General features: G+C 40.6%; 1 protein-coding gene across 12 annotated transcripts in view; it reads left to right on the top strand.

Moving 5' to 3' along the window:
* The window catches only part of LOC143028607 (sialin-like), a 43,618-nt gene extending 22,295 nt beyond the window's left edge, over nucleotides 1–21,323 (top strand). For all 12 annotated transcript variants that reach the window (XM_076190965.1, XM_076190958.1, XM_076190967.1 and 9 more), the window contains 8 exons: nucleotides 3,310–3,397; nucleotides 5,326–5,546; nucleotides 5,815–5,964; nucleotides 6,596–6,728; nucleotides 9,392–9,525; nucleotides 10,638–10,745; nucleotides 12,321–12,448; nucleotides 18,486–21,323. In XM_076190965.1, the coding sequence (XP_076047080.1) occupies nucleotides 3,310–3,397; nucleotides 5,326–5,546; nucleotides 5,815–5,964; nucleotides 6,596–6,728; nucleotides 9,392–9,525; nucleotides 10,638–10,745; nucleotides 12,321–12,448; nucleotides 18,486–18,525 (1,002 nt within the window). In that variant the 3' untranslated portion in view covers nucleotides 18,526–21,323. The remainder of the gene's footprint in view (nucleotides 1–3,309; nucleotides 3,398–5,325; nucleotides 5,547–5,814; nucleotides 5,965–6,595; nucleotides 6,729–9,391; nucleotides 9,526–10,637; nucleotides 10,746–12,320; nucleotides 12,449–18,485) is intronic.
* Nucleotides 21,324–22,412: the final 1,089 nt, after the last annotated feature.

Genomic DNA, 22,412 nt, shown 5'->3' with positions numbered 1-22,412 from the left:
AAGGAAGGTTTCCTCAAGGATAATGTGGATGAAGGTGAAACTGGGAAAGGAGATGTGGGTCTTTGTAAGTGCATATGGGCCGGGCAGTGAGAAGAGCATGGAAGAAAGGGAGGCCTTTTGGATAGATTTAAATGAGTGCATAGAGGGTTTAGGAAGAAATGTCAATGTAATAGTACTGGGAGACCTTAATGCTAGAGTGGGAAATGGTCCAATCGATGGAGTGGTTGGGAAGTGTGGAGTTCCAGGAAAGAATCGTAGTGGAGAGTTGATGGTGGAAATGTGTCTAGAAAGAGAGTTGATGATAGCAAATACAGTGTTTCGGAAGAAAGTCAAGCATAAGTACACATGGGAGAGGGTGGTGGAGGGAAGGGTGGTAGATAGAGCGCTAATGGATTATGTAGTGGTAAATAGGATTATGATAGGAAGAGTTAAGGATGTACATGTGCTAAGGGGAGAGGGTGGGGGAATATCAGATCATTTTTTGGTGGAAGGTAAGCTGAGAGTGGAGGATAGATGGAGAAGGAGGAAAGGGACAAAAGGTAGGGAGGTTCTTAGAGTGAACTCCTTGAATGAAAAGGAAAAGGAGAAGGAGTACGAAAAGAAGCTGAAGGAGGAGTGGGAGGGAGTAAAGGATAGAGCAGAGATGGGTGTGGAGGAGGAATGGGGATGGTTCAAGGAGGGAGTCTTAAAGTGTGCAAGGATGGTGTGTGGAACAAGAAGGACAGGGGGAAATAGAAGAAAGGGTAGTGAATGGTGGGATGAGGAAACAAAGAAGGTTGTAGAAGAGAAGAAGCGAGCATTCACAGATTGGTTACAAAAGAGGACAGGGGAGTCATATGAGACGTACAAAGAAAAGAAAAGAGAAGTAAAGCAAAAGGTAAAGGAGGCAAAGAGGAGAGCAGATGTGAAATGGGGTAGGAGTATGACAGAAAATTTTGAAAGTAATAAAAAGATGTTTTGGAAAGAAATTAAGAGAGGAAGAGGAGGCGAATCAAGTAGGGAAGAAAAGGTAAAAGGTACAGATGGAGAGTTGATAATGGAAGAGATGGCAGTGAGGGGAAGATGGGCAGAATATTTTAGGGAGTTGCTGAATGTGAAGGAGGATAGGGAAGGAAAGATAGCTGCAGTGGGAAATACCAAGAAAATGAGAGTGATGAGTGAGGAGAATGGAGGAGAAATAAGGAAGGATGAGGTGAAGGCAGTTGTAAAGATGATGAAAGCAGGTAAGGCACCTGGTCTGGATGGATGTCATGCAGAATGTCTGAAAAAGGGAGGTTCAGTGATGGTGGACTGGTTGGCGAGATTATTTAATGTTTGCTGGAGAGAGGGTAGAGTACCGGAGGACTGGAGTAGTGCCTGTATAGTTCCTCTTTACAAGGGAAAAGGGGACAAGTGTGAATGTAGTAATTTCAGAGGGATTAGCCTGTTGAGTGTAGTAGGGAAGGCTTATGGGAGAATCTTAATTGAGAGGATTAGGAGAGGAACAGAAGGAGTAATTGGTGAGGAACAGTGTGGTTTTAGGACGGGTAGAGGTTGTGTAGATCAGATCTTTGTGGTAAGACAGATATGTGAGAAAGCTATAGGAAAGGGGAAGGATGTTTTTTGGGCTTTTATGGATCTGGAAAAGGCTTATGATAGGGTAGACAGAAAGGCACTGTGGGAGGTTATGCAGATTTATGGGATAGGAGGAAAGCTTTTGGGAGCTGTCAAGAGTTTTTATGTGAGTAGTAGAGCATGTGTTAGGATTGGAAATGGAGAGAGTGAGTGGTTTGAAGTAATAGGTGGGACTTCGTCAAGGATGCATTATGTCGCCCTGGCTGTTCAACTTATACATGGATGGGGTGGTGCGAGAGGTGAATGCTAGGGTAGTGAGTCAGGGATTGGAGATGGTTAAAGAAAATGGAGAAAAGTGGGAGGTGAGCCAGCTGTTGTTTGCGGACGACACTGCGCTTGTGGCAGGGTCAGAGGAGGGATTGAGGAAGCTGGTGTCAGAGTTTGGGAGAGTATGTGATAGAAGAAAGCTAAAGATAAATGTGGGTAAAAGTAAGGTGATGAGATGTACAAGGGGTGAAAGTGGCAGTAGACGGGAAGTGAACATTAAGGGAGAGCGACTGGAGGAAGTGGATAGTTTTAGATACTTGGGTGCAAGTGTAGCAGGAAAAGGTGGAGTGAAGGTGGAGGTAGAATGTAGATTGAGAGAAGCGAGTAAATGCCTTGGTGGTTTAAAGAGTGTAATGAGAAATAGACATTTGGGAATGGATGCGAAGAGGAGACTGTATGAAGGAGTGATTGTGCCAACAGCACTGTATGGGGCAGAAACGTGGAACATAAGAGAAGAAGAGAGAAGGAGTTTGAGATGAGGTGTCTGAGAAGTATGGCGGGGGTTACTAGGCTAGATAGAGTGAGAAATGAGGAGGTGAGGAGGAGAACAGGGGTGAAAAAGGATTTGGGAGAGAGGGTTGATGAAAGAATATTAGGATGGTTTGGACACATGGAAAGAATGAGTGAAGAAAGACTAGTAAAAGAGGTATGGAAGGCAGATGTGGAGGGAGTGAACATGAGGGGACGTCCTAGGATGAGGTGGATGGATGGGGTGAAGGGGGCTTTGGGGAAGAGGGGAATGTCTGTTGAGGAAGGAAGGGAGAGGACGGAAGACAGAGGTGAGTGGAGAATGGTTGTATATGGATGATGTTGTGACTGCATGAGGAGGAATGGGCGGGGGGGTGGGGTAGTATGTGTGAGTAAATTTTGACGCAGCCCGAAGGGATTTCTCCCCGTCCTCTCCTTATATGCAAAGGGGGACGGAGAGGGGGGGTCGCCGATTAAATGAAGCGGCCTTGCTGTGGATGTACTGTGTCTTGCGACACTGCTTCTGACCCAGGGCGGTGGGCGGGGTGCAGGGATGACCCGTCATCCAGGAGGTGCTCAGATGAGAGGAGGGGTGGGAGGGGTGTGGAGTGTATTTGGGGATGAAATGGGTGGGAGTGTTTTTATGCCTTTCCCTTTTTGGCTACCTCCCTTGTAAGGGGGAAGAAGCCTTGGTATATGTATGTATGTATGTAATTCATATTGGTATTAGCCATGATGAAATCTGTGGAAGTATCATTAAAGTCGGTAGTCATGAAATCTATCACTAGAGAGCAACTTCCTTTCTATGTAACTTCAAGATTCAAGAACTGACAACTCTGTTAGAATGGAGTGTCTGTGTAGTTAGAAGGAGCTATATAAATCATGAAAAGATTGCCTACTTTGTAATACCATCATGTTCTCAAGTACATTCACTTCTATAGTGATGTAATTTCTTTTCAGGGTGTTACATTTCCTGCTGTCAACAGCCTTTTGGCAAGCTGGATACCTCCCAATGAGAGGGCTCGAGCTGTGACACTTATATTTGGCGGTAGGTGTAGGTGGTTCTCTGCAGTCAAATAGTTTATTTATATATATATGTATCTAAGGAGAACTTTTGCCCACATATACGTACTCTTGGCTTTCTTTTCTTGCACACCTTTTCAAACTCTGCTAACAACTGCTTCAGTCTATTTTCAGAATCAGCCGTGAGCATAGTGTCATCCACAAACAACTACTGGCTTGCCTCCTACTTACTCCTGCTCCCACTTTCAACTCCAAACCCTTGCCTGGCTTTTTTATATTTGACTCTTCTACCACCTCATTTGTACACTGTTGAATAACCATGGCACCATCACACAACCCTAACAAATAGTACCACAAGATTGGAAAAGGGCTAATGTAATATCAATTCATAAATAAAGAAAAACCATTGAAACAGTGTCTCTGACCAGCATAATAGTAAAATTGTGAGACAATTTAAAAGAGAGATGGGTAAGTACCTTTAAGAAAATGATCCTTTAGGTAGACAATAAGATTGGTTTTAGAATTGGAAGCTTGTATGTATTGAACTTGTTAACTTCTCACTCCAGAGCAGTTGGTATAGTGCAAGAGGGATGGTTGGATGGATTGTGTATACAGTACATAGATATGGAGAAGGCATTTGGCAAAGAATCGCACAATTGACTACTATGGAAATTAGAGCATATTGAATGAGGATTTAGATGGAAATGACTAGAGGAGTCCAGGCATGGTAATAGCACCTGCAATGTTCAAAGCATACATATATGATGTGATGGAAGGTACCTCAAGCTTCACTAACATATATGTAGGTGATGAAAGATGATAAGAGAAAAGGACAAGAAAGACTAAGTTGTTACAAAACCATTCATACAAAATATATACTTGGAGCCAAGAATGGAAAATGGATTTCAACACTAATGCATACAGTTTGGAAATGGGCAAAAACTGAAAAAAGATAATCAGTGAAATACTCAATGGCAATGATAATTGCAAAAGAGTGTTGATTATTGATAACTTGTTACCTGACAAACATATCTTTAAGGATGTGGGCAAACTAGACTGATTGTTGGTAAACATAGAATTTTCTTTTCACTACTTGATGATGGACTATTCTGTAGTGATATAGACAGGATTAAGAGAATATAAAGAGTAGCATCCAAATTGGTTCCCAGCCTTGCAGATAAACCTTATTAGTAATGCTGGACCTGCCATCAATAAAAGAAAGAAGAAAAACCAGTGGTCATGGTTAAAATTATTGAAGAGTGTACAAAAGCGCTGTGTCTTGCAACACTGCTTCTGACCCAAGGCAGTGGGTGAGATGCAGGAATGACCCATCATCCAGCAGGTGCCAAGATAAGAGGGAGGGAAGGGGGTGGATGGGAGTGGAGTATGTTGGGGATGAAATGGGTGGGAGTGGTTTTTATGTCTTTGTTTTTTGGCTACCTCTCTTGTAAGGGGGAAAAAGCCTTTTGGTATATGTATGTATGTACAAAAGTGGCAGAAATGATATCTTTGTCTGAGACAGAAGTGCCTTACGAAGTTATGGGAACAATATGGAAAAGACCACATGTCTAAGAGAAGTTTAGAAACAAAGTTTTCCATAGGTGCATCAGATGGAAGAGCCAAAGCTAAAGCCACATTGAATTGAAAACAAGATATGATAGAAAATAAGAGATTGGATCTCATGAGCACAGCTCCTTTTGTGATTACTACAATTTGATATTCAGTTAGATAAACACCACCACCACAGGTTGAGCACCAAAAGGACAAATTAGTTCTGGTACTATCACTCTCACACTGTCAGTCTTCAAGAATGCTTTTATCTCCATGAACACATCTTCACACTGTATCACCATTACTACCATGAGCATTACCACTAGAAGTGTTTCTAATGTGCCTCTACTACTACTGTTCTACTGCTACTATTACTTCTTTATGTTTATTGTTGTTTTCCAGGTTCGCTATTTGGTACTGTAGTGACACTACCAATAAGCGGATGGTTGTGTCAAACACACTGGGGATGGCCATCTGTTTTCTACTTCTTTGGAGTGTTGGGACTTGCTTGGGGATGGCTCTGGTTTCAGCTTGCACATGATACTCCCGATCAACATCCTACAATATCTCTTGAAGAGAAGCTCCACATCAAGCACAGCATTGGGGGCCACAAGAAGAGTCAGGTAATTTTGGTCCTTAATCATCAGTGTCTTATGACCCAATTTTTATTGTATTTTATCAGTTTATTGCATGTAACTATACTGATGGGCATATTTATCTTTGTGTACTGTTTAGTCCTCAGCTCCTTATTCAGATATTCAGAGCAACCTCCAAAACTAAAGTTTCTTCCACTCACCACCCAAATCAGTGTTGTCTCCTTCCTTAGACTGTCTTCTCACAACATAAACTCTGTTCTTTTATATATTAATGTTTTTATGCAATCTCTTGTAGGCCCTGCCTGTGCCTTGGAGAGCCATCTTCACATCACCACCTGCCTTGAGTCTCTTTGTTGTCCATGTTGGTAATAACTGGGGCTTCTATTGTCTCCTCACAGAGTTGCCTACCTACCTGAAGAATATTCAACACTTTGATATCAAAAGTGTAAGTTGAAATGATGTACCTTATGTTTATATACATTTCCATATATACCAAAAGACCCTTTTCCCTTAGTTTTCAGTCCAAATATGTCAGGTATACTACCTTGTTGAGGAGGGTGGGGGATCTTGTGTACATTTATATATGTGTTAGTTAACATATTTTGTTATGTCTTTAACTGCAAGTAATGTTGAATGCTTAGTCTTCCCAGACTTTCTTTTGCCCAGGATCTTTATGGAAGAAACTTACAGAAAAGGAAGTTCATAGTCCCCTCACTCCATCCCATGTAGTTGCCTTCTGTGACATGCAAAGGAACATATTGGTAGCATTATTATACCCCCACCACATGAGTGTAGGAAAATGAAGAGGTAGAGATTCAGGAGAAGTGAAGGATAGATTCAAAGGAGGCAGTGGAAAGGAGGAATGGCAAAAATAGAAAAAAATGATTCAAGATTTCTCTGTGTATATTTATCAGCTTTAGTTAATTTCAAATAACTTTACCAAAAGGGTAGTTAGAGATTAAAGTAGATGAATAGATTAAGGTGTAGATTCATGGATTTTGTAGTTATTTGTTCCTTTTTTCTTCTGTATGTATAGAAGATATGCTATATGAATTACAATTTTCCAAATATTTCAGAATGGAATTGTGTCGGCAATCCCATACTTGTTGATGTGGACCTTCAGCTTGTTCATTTCCTCATTTATGGACAAAATGTTGATGAATAAAGTTTTAACTTTAGGGCAAATTCGAAAATTATCAATGGCTATAGGTAAGTACATATGGCAAGGCCATACATGGGTATCATTAATGTGTAATGATTTATCTATATACCAAAAGGCCTCTTCCTCCTTATAAGGAGTTAGTCCACCAAGACATGCACCCACCTTTCACCCATCCAACACCCATTTATTTACACCATTATCTTAAGCTCCTTGTGGATGATGAGTTACCAATATTGAAGGACTTTTATCTTTCTCAGAACTGCGGGTTAAGGGTAGATTTTTCCCTTGCCACACTTGTTAGATTTGAAGCAGTGCAGCAAAGCACAGCTCTTCCATAGCAGAACCCAACAACTGGAGCTAGTTTACTACCATATGGTGATGGGGCTAAGGAATCTCTAGCTGTCAGGTGTTGCTGTAGAATGGTTTGCCAGGTTGCATTGCTTTTAACCTAAGTTGTGTGGTGGTGATATTAGGTTAACCACTTTGGTACAATGATGCCTACATAGGCATCATGAGGCACAAGTGGGTACACAAGGATGCTGGCATTGGTATCTTGATTATATATAAATTTTTGTAGTTGTACATGAATTACCCCTGGACTCTGTGAACTGGTTTGACCACGTTTTCTGCGCTTATTATTACTTAGAGTAAAAGAGAACAAGTAATACAGCAGTGACTTTATATTTTATAATGCGAAAAGTGTGATGTAAATTATGTATGGCAATCAATGCTGTGTGCGAGAATTTGAGTTGTACTGAAGTGGTTAAAGTGACATGTGAGGTACCACAGAGTCTAGTACTGGCACTGTAGTGTTCTTAGTATATATCAGTGACACAGCAACAACGTGGGTCTTCTGCAAGAAGAACCAGAGGATTGATTGGTTGAGCATAAGAGCACCAAGATTACAGAAGTAGCAAAGAATGAAGAGGATTGCAAATTGCTACAAGAAGATTTAGAAAAGATTCTTAAATATCATGGCTGGGTCAGAGAAAGGTCTAAGGCAGTTGGTGACAGTTTGGGAAGGGTATGTGACTTAGAAATAGTCACACACACATACAACACAGGCACATTGGCCTAAACTTCTTTCCAGAGAAAAGTATGGGAGGGCTGAAGAACTGTTGCCAGCCTCAGTTGGGCTGTGGGATTTCAGACAAAATTAAATATTTATTTGACAATAACCAGCACCTTTATCATTTGACACAATATTAAACTGAAGAGGCAGAGTCTTAGAATTAGTAGAGAGAGATTTAACTCTTTCCATACAATGAGACTTACATATGCATCATGAAGCCAGAGTTAGTATACAAGGATGCCAGCATCAGCATTTTTATTATATTTATTTTGTAGTTGTAGCTGAGTGACCCCCGTATTTTGTGAACTGGCTTGATTGTGTCTTCTGTGGTTATTGATAGTCAGAGTGAAAGAGAATTAGTAATACAGATGTAAATATATATTCCATAATGCAAGTATTGTAATGCATCATCAAATCATCTTGCATCTGGTAGCCAATGCTGCCCATGAGAATTTTACTCGTATCAAAAAGGTTAAGGAGAACAGAGGGAGAGCAAAAGTTAAAAAGTGGCCAACATTATTTTCTGAGTGGGGGTTATTCTCAAATAATAAAAAATGTATGGCATGACTCAGGTTTGTTGGGATGTTCCTCAATTCCCTAAAATATTAATTCCATAGGACTGCTGTCTTGCTGCATTGCTTCTGACCCAAGCAGTGGGCATGGGACAGAGATAACCCTTTATCTTCAAGGAGCTAAGATAGAAGGGACAACACAAGGGTATGGGATGGGTGAAGAGTGGATGTATGCCTTGATTAGATCCTCTACCCTTAGCGAGTTGGACCAAGGGTATGGTTCATTAGATTCCATGCTACAAAGTACTCTCTAAAGGGCATCATCCTATCCTGATAGGGGGGAGTTTGCAATGTTAAAGGGAACCAATCCTTATACGGGGGAGAGGGCCTTTTGGTATATGTATGTAAATCTATATCCCCCTTACCAGGGAGGTAGCCAAGTCAAAAAACATACACCCATTCCACTCGCATCCATCACCCCTACCTCCCTCTCATCTTAGCTTCTCATGGATGATGGGTCATCCCTGTATCCTACCCACTGCCCTGGGCCAGAAGCAGTGCAGCAAGACACAGCACATCCACAGCCAGGCTGCTTTACTTAATCAGCGACCCCCCCCCCACCCCTCATTAAGAAAAATAGAAGACCAAGAAATCCATTCAGGCTATTTCAAAATATCATTCACACATAACCACTCCTTAACCCCCCATCCCCCACTCCCTTGCATCACAGTATCATGTATACACAGCCAATCTCCACTCACCCATATCTCCTGCCTTCTCCCTTCCTTACTCAACAGACATTCCCCTCCTGCTCAACATCCCTTTAACCCTATCCATCCATCTCATCCTCAGTTGTCCCTTCAAGTTCATTCCACCCACCTCTGCCTTCCACACCTTTTTTACTAATCTTTCCCCACTCATTCTTTCCATGTGTCCAAACTATCCCAGTGTAAATCTAATGCAGGCAAAGCTTGATATGGGGGGAGGAGGGGCCTAACCATTGAAACTTGAGACAAATATTTATTATTATTATTATTATTATTATTGTTATTGTTATTATTAAATTGTTATTATTAAATTGTTATTATTAAATTGTTATTATTAAATTTTGTTGTTTGTTCTTCAGGTCACTATATACCTATGCTGGCATTGATATGGATGTCTAGTGTAGGCTGCAATCCATATCTGGCAGTTGCCATCATCACAGTAACTATAGGGATGTCTGGAGCTGTTTATAGTGGTTATATGTGTTCATTTCAGGTAAGATAATCTTGTATTTCTGTAGGAAATTATTATAATATTCTAGGAATGGGAAATTCAAAGGGAGAACACACGTATGCCAAGGGTTTTTTCCCCTGTGCAAGGGAGGTAGCCAAAGTCAAAATGCATAATTCCACATATAAGCCAGGGAGGGATGGTGAATAAGGGTGGAGTATGTGGGGATGAAATGGGTGGGAGTGGATTTATGACTTTAGCTACCTCCCTTACAAAGAGGAAAAAGCCCTTATATATGTATGTATGATAAGCCAGAAAATTTAGAAAGCAAAATGTATTTGGAGATAGATATGAGAGAATTGGAAGCATGAGCTCTGTAGAAAAATCCATTCCAAGATAAGCCAGAACCACATTAGCACAACAATGTTCAGGTCACCATATAGTACTAAGATAGTTCCAACACGAAACTATCACACAGAAGATACCAAACACCGTGTCTTACACTGCCTTAACCTAGTCATACCAAGATAATACAGTATTGGTATATGCATACATTTCTGCAAAGGAAGTCTGAGAAATTATTTTCATTGCTAGTGGCCACTGTAAACATAGACAATTGTATGTGTGTATTTGTTTTGGATTAGAGTTTGTTGAGTATTGACCTTCCATCACAGGAGTTTGTCCTAGAAGCCTTTGTTCCCTAAACATGTAACATCATACTGATCACTAAATTTATCCCCACACATAAATGTTTTTTTCTTGTACTTAGGATAGTGTTTTCAGTATGGCGATGGCATTCCAGGCTTCTGATGTCTGGTACAGGTTAGCTCTATGTTGGTACTATTTCAGAGCTTAACCCCCCCCCCCCCCCCCCCCAAAAAAAAAAAAAAAAAGTGAGGGTAAAGCCTTTATTAGTACAACATTTAATTTGTTACACATTTATTGTATGCTTGTTAAATCTGTAACACGTGGATTGTTGTACAAATAAACACTCCGTCCTCACATGACATTTCTTTTGATTGACTTGTTGGCAGCTACTTATCACCTACAAAAAAAAAAAAAAAAAAATCTCAATTTGATTTTAGTTGTTCAAACAGTGACCTTGAAATGATGGGTAAATTTGGTTTTGTAATGAGATTGTAATTTGTTATCTACAGGATTTGGCTCCTAACTTTGCTGGAACCTTAACAGGAATATCAAATACACTTGCTACTATTCCTGGATTCCTTGCACCCATAGTCACAGGACTTATCATCAATAACCAGGTAAGGTGTGAAGTGGATTACTCTCTTCAGTATGGTAACAACCCCCGCAGCAAAGATATAGACATCTCCTCTTTCACTTCTGTCTTTTTTCTTCTTTCTTAAACCATTTAAGAATTGTATGTCTGGCATTACATACATGTATGTAGGCTTTAGGCTCACATAAAGAGGGTAGCCATAGCATTTACTTGTTTCTCTTACTTGCCCCTACCCCTACTTCTCCATTCCTTGTTACATGTAACCCTATCAATCTATCTCTATATATACCAAGGGCTTCTCCATTATAAGGGAGGTAGCCAAGGTAAAGGAAAGCACCTACTCCCACTTATTCCACTCCCTTCCACCAGTCTTGTTTCTATCTCATCTTAGCTCCTCGTGGATGAAGGTTCATCCTTCATCAACGGTGAACTGTCATCCACATGTGACCCTAAGTACTTAGAACTCTGCTTCCTTTTAAAATCAACAACTCACTTCCACCCTCTCCCCTCATACATCTTATCACCTTACTTATGCCCACATTTACTTTCAGTTTTCGTCTCTCCCATACCCTCTCCAACTCCACCACTAACTACTCCAGTCTTTCCACCAACTCAACTACAACCAGATGACATCTGGTTCACCTCCCACTTCCTTCCACTCTCACTTCAGCTCCAAACCCCTTCCCATCACCTGGGTGTTTACCTCCTGTACCACCCCACTCATTTCCTACCCTCTCATAAGCTCTGCTACATACATATACCAAAGGCTTTTTCGTACTTACAAGGGAGGTAGCCAAAAAACAAAGGCATAAAAACCATTCCCACCCATTTTTGGCAAGAGGTAAGGATGTCTTTTTTGTTTTATAAATGTAGAGAAGGCATTGGACAAGGTTAATAGAAACTCATTATGGGGCATGTTGTAGATGTAATGGGATAGGGGGAAGTCTGTTGAAGGCAGTCAAAAGTTATCACATGAGTAGCAGAGCTTATAGGGTATGTGTAAGCCCTATAAGCTCTACTACTCGTGTAATAACTTCTGACTGCCTTCAACAGACTTCTCCCTATCCCATTACATCTACAACATGTCCTGTAATGAGTTTCTGTTAACCTTGTCCAATGCCTTCTTTAAATTTATAAAACCCAAAAGATGTCCTTGGCTCTTGCCAAAAACTTCTCACACATCTGCCTTGCTACACAAATTTGATTTGTGGACCCTTCTCTTCTCTTAAACCCAATCTGCTCTTCCCCATTTGCTCCCTCTGTTCCCCTTCTAATCAACTCAATCAGCATCCCCCCATACACTGAACAGATGAATCCCTCAAAAAGGTTATGAATTTCATTTCAACTTACATTTATCGATTCCATTTAGTTGAAGGATTGGATTCTAGACAAAACAAAATTTTTGATAAATCAAGATTCCTTTGGAGTCAGCCTCGGAGCTAAATGAAATAGTGGCAACTAAAAAATCCTCAGCTGAATAAAATTTTGTGAATAAACGGAGCAAAATAATAAAGCATGATGTTATGCAGTTATGGGTGATTAAAGTAACCCTTAGCCTGTTGGTGGACTACATATTGATGACCTGTCACTTGTGTTTCAGCAAACTCTGAGTAGATGGCGGCAAGTGTTCCTTCTGGCTGCTGGTGTATATGCCATCGCTTGCACTGTCTTCCAGATCTTCATGTCCTCGGACATTCAGCCATGGAATGAACCATCTCAAAGTGACAAGTATGTGGTTTTGTTGGTATTTTTCTTTTATCTATACAGCCAAGGATTCATCCCTCTTGATGAAGGAGGTATCCAACCAAGGCATGCACCCCCATTCATCCCACTCCCATCCATCATCCATTTGTTTCCCTCTCATCTTAGCTTCTTGTGGATGAAGGGTCATCCCTGTCTCCTGCCCAGTTCAGAAATAATGAAGGAAGGCACAGCACATTCACTGGAGGACAGAATATTTTTCTTAAGTGTGCAATTATTTCCTCCCCATCTGGGGTATTGGCTGCATGTTATTGTGGCAAAGTAGCATGCAGTTGATACTATAGGGTCTATATGGGGCGCCCCTACGGACCAGAGCCACACATCATTTTATCTATGATAGAGGAAAACTCTGTTCATAGAGAAATGATGACACTTTTATACTACAACTGTCCCTCCGTTATGCTGTCCTTCAACCTCTTTTTACTGTCCTGTACAATTTCTCTGAATTTCATTTCCTTTTTTGCCTATCTACCCAATGGTGGGGGCAAAAGATTACTGCCACCAAGTATTTCCACTTGGATCGTAAGAGGTGAGAAAAAAGGACAGGGATTGGGACTAGGCATCCTTCTCCCTTTAGTCCCACAGGGGACATTCCTAAAAAAAAGTAAATGCATAAGAGGGTCTAGGAGTTTTGCAACCAGCACCCTAAAGTTTGGGTCTTTTAATGTCCGTGGATGTGGTACAGACGAGAGTAAAAGGGAAGAGATAGGTAGTATGTTTGTGAGAAGAAAGATGGATGTGTTAGCTTTGAGTGAAACTAAGTTGAGAGGGAAGGGCAAGTGTAAGTTTGGGAGTGTAATTGGGAGGTTTTCAGGAGTGAAGAGAGGGCGAGGGAGAGAAGGGGTGGCTATACTAGTAAATGAAGAGATAGGTTAAACGTGTAGTGGAGTGGAAGGAGGTTTCCTCAAAGATAATGTGGATGAAGGTGAAACTGGGAAAGGAGATGTGAGTTTTTGTAAGTGCATATAGGCCTGGTAGTGAGAAGAGTGTAGAAGAAAGGGAGGCTTTTTGGGTAGATTTAAGTGAGTGCATAGAGGGATTTGGGAGAAACATCAATGTAGTAGTACTGGGAGACCTTAATGTTAGGGTAGGAAATGATCCAATTGATGGAGTGGTTGGGAAATGTGGAGTTCCAGGAAAGAAACGTAGTAGAAAGTTGATGGTGGAGATGTGTCTAGAAAGAGAGTTGATGATAGCAAATATAGTGTTTTGGAAGAAAGTCAAGCATAAGTACACATGGGAGAGGGTGGTGGATGGATGGGTGGTAGAGCATTAACCACTTCAGTACGGACTTAAATCTCGCGGGCAGCAGCCAATACCAGCCGTACGACGTGTCGTAATAATACTCGCATCATAAAATATAGTCATCGCTTATATCGATCGTTCTCTCTTTCACCTGCGAATTTTGAAAACCACAGAGAATGGGATTGAGGACGTATTTAGGAGAATGTAAAAACACAGGGGCGACTACAATAAATATAATCAAGACGCCGATATGGCAGCATCGCGAATCCACTTGCTCCTCATGACGCCTACGTGTGCGGCACCGTATGGAAGGGGTTAATGGACTATGTAGTGGTAACCAGGAGTATAGTAGGAAGAGTTAAGGATGTACATGTACTAAGGGGAGAGAGTGGGGGAATATCAGATCATTTTTTGGTGGAAGGTAAGTTGAGAGTGGAGGATAGATGGAGAAAGAGGAAAAGGACAAAAGGTAGGGAGGTGCTTACAGTGGCCGCGAAAAGTTTGGGCACAAAATTATAGGCGCCCCAACTTTCCCCTAAACTCAAAACATGCGAAAAATACAACTTTCCACCCAAACTTTTCGCTATTTTTCAATGCTAGCGTTTGTACCCGTATTTAGCCGAGACAATACACACTATTTGGCAACTCTGTTTAGGCGCACTCGATGTCACATGGAGTCAGTTTCTAAACATCTCTCACGGAGAGTAGTCTTTTTTTTGCGGTGGTCTCTGTTTTTGTGCCTTGATATCTCCGTAATGGGAAGTGGTAAAGAGCTGGAAAGAGACACAGTTGTTACAATCATAACCCTCTATAAGGAGGGTTATAAGTGTAAAGATATTGCTACTCGTGTGGGAATTGGAGTGCGTCAAGTGCAAAAGTGGACCAAGATTTTCGAGACGTAGGAAGTGACATCATTCCTACTCAAAAGCATCGCTCTGGTCGGCCAAGGAAGATATCAAATCGTACTTCTACGGTTCTAACTGCCTCCTACGGTTATTAGGAGGCAGTTAGAACCGTAGAAGTACGATTTGATGTCTTCCTTGGCCGACCAGAGCGATGCTTTTGAGTAGGAATGATGTCACTTCCTTCGTCTCGAAATTTCTTGGTCCACTTTTGCACTTGACGCACTCCAATTCCTACACTAGTAGCAATAGCTTTACACTTATAACCCTCCTTAAAGAGGGTTATGATTGTAACAACTGTGTCTCTTTCCAGCTCTTTACCACTTCCCATTACGGAGATATCAAGACACAAACAGAGACCACCGCAAAAAAAAGACTACTCTCCGTGAGAGATGTTTAGAAACTGACTCCATGTGACATCGAGTGCGCCTAAACAGAGTTGCCAAATAGTATGTATTGTCTCAGCTAAATACGGGTACAAACACTAGCATTGAAAAATAGCGAAAAGTTTGGGTGGAAAGTTGTATTTTTCGCATGTTTTGAGTTTAGGGGAAAGTTGGGGCGCCTATAATTTTGCGCCCAAACTTTTCGCGGCCACTGTAGAGTGAACTCTTTAAATGAAAAGGAAAAGGAGAAGGAGTACAAGAAGAAGCTGAGAGAGGAGTGGGAGGGAGTGAAGGATAGAGTAGAGCTAGGAGTGGAGGAGGAATGGGGATGGTTCAAGGAGGGAGTCACAAAGTGTGCGAAGATGGTGTGTGGAACAAGAAGGACAGGAGGAAATAGAAGAAAGGGTAGTGAATGGTGGGATGAGGAAACAAAGAAGGTTGTAGAAGAGAAGAAGCAAGCTTTCACAGATTGGTTACAAAATAGGATGAGGGAGTCATATGAGAGATACAAAGAAAAGAAAAGAGAAGTAAAGCACAAGGTAAAGGAGGCAAAGAGGAGAGCAGATGTGAAATGGGGTAAGGGTATGACAGAAAATTTTGAAAGTAATAAAAAGATGTTTTGGAAAGAAATTAAGAGAGGAAGAGGAGGTGAATCAAGTAGAGAAGAAAAGGTAAAAGGTGCAGATGGAGAGATGATAATGGAAGAGAAGGCAGTAAGGGGAAGATGGGCAGAATATTTTAGGGAGTTGCTAAATGTGAAGGAGGATAGGGAGGGAAAGATAGTTGCAGTGGGAATTGCTAAGAAAATGACCGTGACGAGTGAGGATATACATACATGTATTATCCTCACTCATCACAGTTGCTAAATGTGAAGGAGGATAGGGAGGGAAAGATAGTTGCATTGGGAATTGCTAAGAAAATGACCGTGATGAGTGAGGATAATGGAGGAGAAATAAGGAAGGATGAAGTGAAGGCAGTTGTTAAGATGATGAAAGCAGGTAAGGCACCTGGTCTGGATGGATGACATGCAGAATGTCTAAAAAAAAAAAGGAGGTACAGTGATGGTGGACTGGCTGGTGAGGTTATTTAATGTTTGCTGGAGAGAGGGTAGTGCCAGAGGACTGGAGGAGTGCCTGTATAGTTCCACTTTACAAGGGAAAAGGGGACAAGTGTGAGTGTAGTAGTTTCAAAGGGATTAGCTTGTTAAGTGTAGTTGGGAAGGCTTATGGGAGGATCTTGATTGAGAGGATTAGGAGAGGAACAGAGGGAGTAATTGGTGAGGAACAGTGTGGATTTAGGACGGGTAGAGGTTATGTAGATCAGATTTTTGTGATAAGACAGATGAGAAAGCTATAGGAAAGGGGAAGGATGTTTTTTGGGCTTTTATGGATCTGGAAAAGGCTTATGACAGGGTAGACAGGAAGGCACTGTGGGAGGTTTTGCAGATATACGGAATAGGAGGAAAGCTTCTAGAAGCTGTCAAGAGTTTTTACGAGAGTAGTAGAGCATGTGTCAGGATTAGAAATGGAGAGAGTGAGTGGTTTGAGGTAAAGGTGGGACTTCGTCAAGGATGCATTATGTCTGCCTGGCTGTTCAACTTATACATGGATGGGGTGGTGCGAGAGGTAAATGCAAGGGTGGTGGGTCAGGGATTGGAGATGGTTAAAGAAAATGGAGAAAAGTGGGAGGTGAGCCAGCTGTTGTTTGTGGACGACACTGTGCTTGTGGCAGGATTGGAGGAGGGATTAAGGAAGTTGGTGACAGAGTTTGGGAGAGTGTGCAAAAGTAGAAAACTAAAGATAAATATGGGTAAAAGCAAAGTGATGAGATGTAAAAGGGGTGAAAGTGGCAGCAGACTGGAAGTGAACATTAAGGGAAAGCAACTGAAGGAAGTGGATAGTTTTAGATATTTGGGTGCAAATGTGGCAGGAAAAGGTGGAGTGAAGGTGGAGGTAGAATGTAGATTGAGAGAAGCGAGTAAATGCCTTGGTGGATTCAAAAGTGTAATGAGAAATAGACATTTGGGAATGAATGCTAAGAGGAGACTGTATGAAGGAGTGATTGTGCCAACAGCACTGTATGGGGCAGAAACATAGAACATAAGAGAGGAAGAGAGGAGGAGTTGATGTGTTTGAGATGAAGTGTCTGAGAAGTATGATGGGGGTTACTAGGCTAGATAGAGTGAGAAATGAGGAGGTGAGGAGGAGAACAGGGGTGGAAAGGGAGTTGGGAGATAGGGTTGATGAAAGAGTATTAGGATGGTTTGGACACATGGAAAGAATGAGTGAAGAAAGACTAGTAAAAGAAGTATGGAAGGCAGATGTGGAGGGAGTGAACATGAGGGGACGTCCTAGGATGAGGTGGATGGATGGGGTGAAGGGGGCTTTGGGGAAGAGGGGAATGTCTGTTGAAGGACGGGATAGGACAGAAGATGGGTGAATGGAGGATGGTTGTATGTGGATGATGTTGTGATACATGAGGTGGAATGGGTGGGGGGTGAGGTAGTGTGTGTGAGCAAAATTTGACGCAGCCCGAAGGAATTTCTCCCCGTCTTCTCCTTTTCTGCATGGGGGGAAGGAGAGAGGGGGTCACCGATTTAATGAAGCGGCCTTGCTGTGGAAGTGCTGTGCCTTGTGACACTGCCTCTGACCCAGGGCAGTGGACAAGGTGCAGGGATGACCCGTCATCCTGGAGGTGCTCAGATAAGAGGGAGGGTGGAGGGGTGTGGATTGTATTTAGGGATGGAATGGGTGGGAATGATTTTTTTCTTTTTTCTTTTTGGCTACCTCCCTTATAAGGGGGAAAAAGCCTTGGTATATGTATGTATGTATGTGTAATTATTTCATGGATGTTGTTTAGTGATTTGACACAATGGGAGGTCTGATGAATGCTTGCAACAAGTGGAATGGTGGATGGTTCCTGCTCAGGGCTGCTGAACATTGGGGAGGGGGTAGTGTCCATTCCTCCTCCATTGCTCATGACAGTGACACTATTTGAAAGTGTAGATCATCAATATCCACACTTTTCCAGCAGATGCAGAAAGTGCCACCAAGAAACTGAAAAACTTGGACACAGGAAACCTGTTCAAGATATCAAACTACACCCAAAGCATCTGAGTCCTTTAGTTATATAATCCCAGACAGATATCTAGTCATTTCTGGTGCACAGTGGCATCACAACAATATGGTAAAGAGGGTACACATAATTCCCATCCTGAAATCAAATAAATTGCTAGAGAACATCTTACAGACCCAACTCTCTCCTCTCTAACATATCTAAAGTTAGGAAAGATTGATCCCACGGGGAAAAAAATATCCATCAAACCCTGAAAAGTCAATCCAGCAAGGGGATCGCTCCCAAAATAGACAAACTAAAACACTACTGGCACAAAATTGGTCTGGCAACAGAAAATTTTTTCTTCTTCTTTCTTGTCTTCATACTAATTTTTTTTTTATTTTTTTGCCTTTTCAGAAAGAAGCAACCCCTGGTTGGAGAGCTGAAAATTGTCTAAGAAAATATTCTATGACCATGAAGTATTGTTAGTGTGAACGCACCTTTCTATAAGGGTAGCCATGGCAACAATTATTCCCTCGAGTCTCACTGACTGGAAATCCACAGCTTAGTGGCTGACAGTAGTCCTCAGACACTCTGGAAAGAAAGTTTGGGCCATTGTCTGTTTTGTCTTTGGGTGGGACTGTTTTTTGTCACCATCTTTAGTAATAGGAGGAGTGGGCAGTCAGCTCACCTGGTATGAAATGATGGAAGAAAAAGAATTGAAGTTGATGGAGGTTTTAGGCCTGATCCTGAGACCAAATGCATGCTCTCCAGATGGAGATGAGGGAGTTGATGGGTTCTGCAAGGGTAGGTCATGGGTAACCAATCTTTTATCCTTTTATAATAATGTCTGCAAGGTGGCAGATAACAATTATAGTTAAGATGTTGTATGTCTTAAATTTAGTAAAACGTTCAACAAGGTGCCCCACCTGAGACTACTGAATAAAGTTAAGGCTCATGATAAAGTTAAGGCTCATGGCACAGGAGGAAAAGTGTTTGAATGGATTAGAGCATAGATCAATGAGAGTAAGCAACAGGTCACCATTAACAGACTTAGTAACCATGTAGTGAGTGCTGAAAGAATTAGTTGTTTTAGGAGAAGATAAGATAACTTTATGGATAGGGAAAACAGGTGGAAAGGGACATGAAACTGCCTAGAATAGGCCATATGGTCTCTTACACACTCCTTCATTCTTATATTAGGTAATCCTTTGTTGATGTCCATCTTGTAAGACCATCACTCGTAGTTACCCTTATTGACTAATGATGAAACGTTTACACGAAAACAACAGACAACAGTCCAATGATTCTTCCTAGAGATCAATGAGAGGGTTTGAGGACTCACCAGCCACTTTTGAGCTGTGAGGTTCCAGTCAGCTCAAGGCAACAATTACCATTGCTATTTTTGATACCTCAGTAAGATGAATATATTCTAATTCAATGTAATTTATGACGGTGAGTACATTTTAATGTGAGTCAGCATAATTTATTGCAATGTATATTGTATATTTGATGGGTAAGGATATATTTTTTAATATTCTGCATGTTACCTATGAAGCTATTAACAGATTAGTTGTTTAGATATCCATAGATGTGAGTATATAATTTTAGCGTAATTTTTCTCTCTTATAAAGAGGTACCGCCTTTGCATTCTAAATTTTGTTAAGATTTATGTTTATGATCTCTATGCATAATTCAGATCAGAGATGATGATTATTTTTTTTATTTTTTTTATTTGTATATATTTTTTTAATTGTTATTTGTAGTTTAGTAAGTGGATGAACTATTATAAAAGTTTTATTGCCTACCTATTATGCTTTCAGTATGAGGTATTTTCTTTCCATAAAAGATACATACTCCAAGGGCTCTTTCTCCCGTACCAGGGAGGTAGCCAAAGTCAAAAAGCATTCCACTCCCACCCATTTCATTTTCACCCATTCCACTCCCATCCACCACCCTTCACTCCCTCCCTCTCATCTTGGCTCCTCGTGGATGACGGGTCATCTCTGTATCTCACCCATTGCCCTGGGCCAGAAGCAAATGATAAATAAGCATAAAAGAATAGTTTTTCACATTCCATACTCATATTATTGGCACTTGTACATTCCATTGAAACTTACAGTTGTACTTATCTTTTCTGCAGTGAAAGGTATTAATGAGGCATGATCCAAGCTATTTTACTATTCATATTTCAATTCCTGACTACCTTTTTCAGCAGTTCATGGTTGCTATGTTATTTATTTATTTATTTATTTATTATTTTTTTTTTTTGTACCAGTTATAGTTGTTCCACAAGAATTCAAGAATTTAACCCAAAATAGTTGTATGTATCTTGTTAACAAATGATTGCATAATGGATAGAATAACAAGAAAATGTACATGGAGTGAATGTACATATATGTACATATCAAAGGTCTTTTCCCCCATTGTAAGAGGGGTTGTCAAGTCAAAAGCATCCATCTGCCCCACACCAGTTCCATACCTATTAGACACCCATTCATTGCCCCTCCCATCTCAGCACCACATGGATGTACCTCACTACACCAACCAGAGCTGGGTTCCCCCAACTAAGGTACTTCAGTATATTGTGACCCCCTCCCCTCCCCTATCCTCATCAAATTGAAAAATTCTATGAAGCAGACAAGAAAAATATCCCTTTGGTTCATATCATTTCTTCAACCAGCTATAACCAGTCCTCATATGCTTCTGTCTTTTGTATTCTCTTTCCCATGTCCATTAGACGTTCCTCTTGCCCCCAGTATACCATACACCTTTACTTGCTAACTTTGCGTTGTGATTCATTTCTGCCTCCACTCCCCCACCCGCTGCCACATGCGATCCCAAATACTTAAAACGCTCCATTTCCTCCAGCCTTTCACCCTTCCAACTTGTATCCAAAACACCATTGTCACCTTTTCTTATACGTATCATCACCTTACTTTTGCCCACTTATACTTTCAGCTTTCTCATCTTATTTCAGCTGTTTCACCTCTTTATTTTCTTTCACTCTCATCTATCAAGTCCAAACCCCCCACCCAGCACTCTCACATTTACCTCTCCTACCTATCCATTCATTTACATGTTGAACAACTATGGTGACATCATCAACCTTGGCATACCTCCATTAATTTCCAAGGCACTGAGATAGGAGTGATGGCTGAATTAAATGAGTTTTTTTTATGTTAAGATGTGGGGATTTATTTGGATACTTCTCTCGCAAAAGAGAAATGGCTTTTATTTATTTTTTAATTATTTATGTATATATATATATATATATATATATATATATATATATATGTATATGTATATGTATATATATATATATGTATATATATATATATTTAATTTATTCTATTTGTGTGTGTTTGTGTCTGTACATACACATTCATATATATATATATATATATATATATATATTGAAGATGAAAGACTTGCACTTCTTTAAATAAGGGACATTTGAAAAAAATATATTATATTGGTGCCCAAACTGTGAGTCAGATATGTATATACACATTAATACATTCATAGAATTAAGATAGAAGATTGCACATGATCTTGTTTCTACTGTTTTATCAATATAAGTCATGAAATAACCTTGTTGTATTACATGGAATTCTGAACCAAACTATGACCCATGCATTTGTTGCTGAATTATATCAGAGAATGCTTCTGTTCATCAGTTAGTTTCATGAAAATTTGTTACGTGTGAAGACAGGAATAATATTAATTGCTGTCTTGAGTTTCACTAGTCAGTGAAACAGTGAAAACCCACAATCCCATAGTGAGTGGCACTGGTCCTTGGGTCTGTTGTAGATCTTTCCATGAAGAAGCTAACTCTTGTCTATTGTATTAATGTAGGACTTGGTATGTCACTGGATTGTACAAAAAACTGGAAGAAATACAATTGAAGTTGATTGAGATCTTTGGTTTGGTCTGGAAACAGTATTAGCACCTTGAAATTGCATCTCCAGATAAAGATTAGTGTTGATAGGTTTGAAAACAAGCAGCTGGGGGATGATTCACTCTCACGTCTGTCTAGTGGGACCACTGTGTGCAGGTATCCATCCTAGGTCCCTGTGAAGACAGGAAGATAATTAAAAAAAATATTTACAGTCATTTGTTATTTTAAATTATTTTAGTACAGAGGAGGACTTTCATACCTGATGTGATCTCAAATATATTTATGAAGTTACACTCAGAAATGAAGCAGTCATTAATTCCCATGTCTGTATATGATGTTAAGATACAGGTTATATTTTGGCTAAGACCAATAACTAGGTTTGATATATCTAAGAGGTAACTACTAGGGGTCTCCAAACTTTTTTCACAGTGAGAGAATGGCAA

The sequence above is a fragment of the Oratosquilla oratoria genome, chromosome 9 (assembly GCF_046742065.1).
Source record: "Oratosquilla oratoria isolate Oo_2021 chromosome 9, ASM4674206v1, whole genome shotgun sequence".
Lineage (NCBI taxonomy): Eukaryota > Metazoa > Arthropoda > Malacostraca > Stomatopoda > Squillidae > Oratosquilla > Oratosquilla oratoria.
This window is presented reverse-complemented; position numbering and strand designations above follow the sequence as displayed.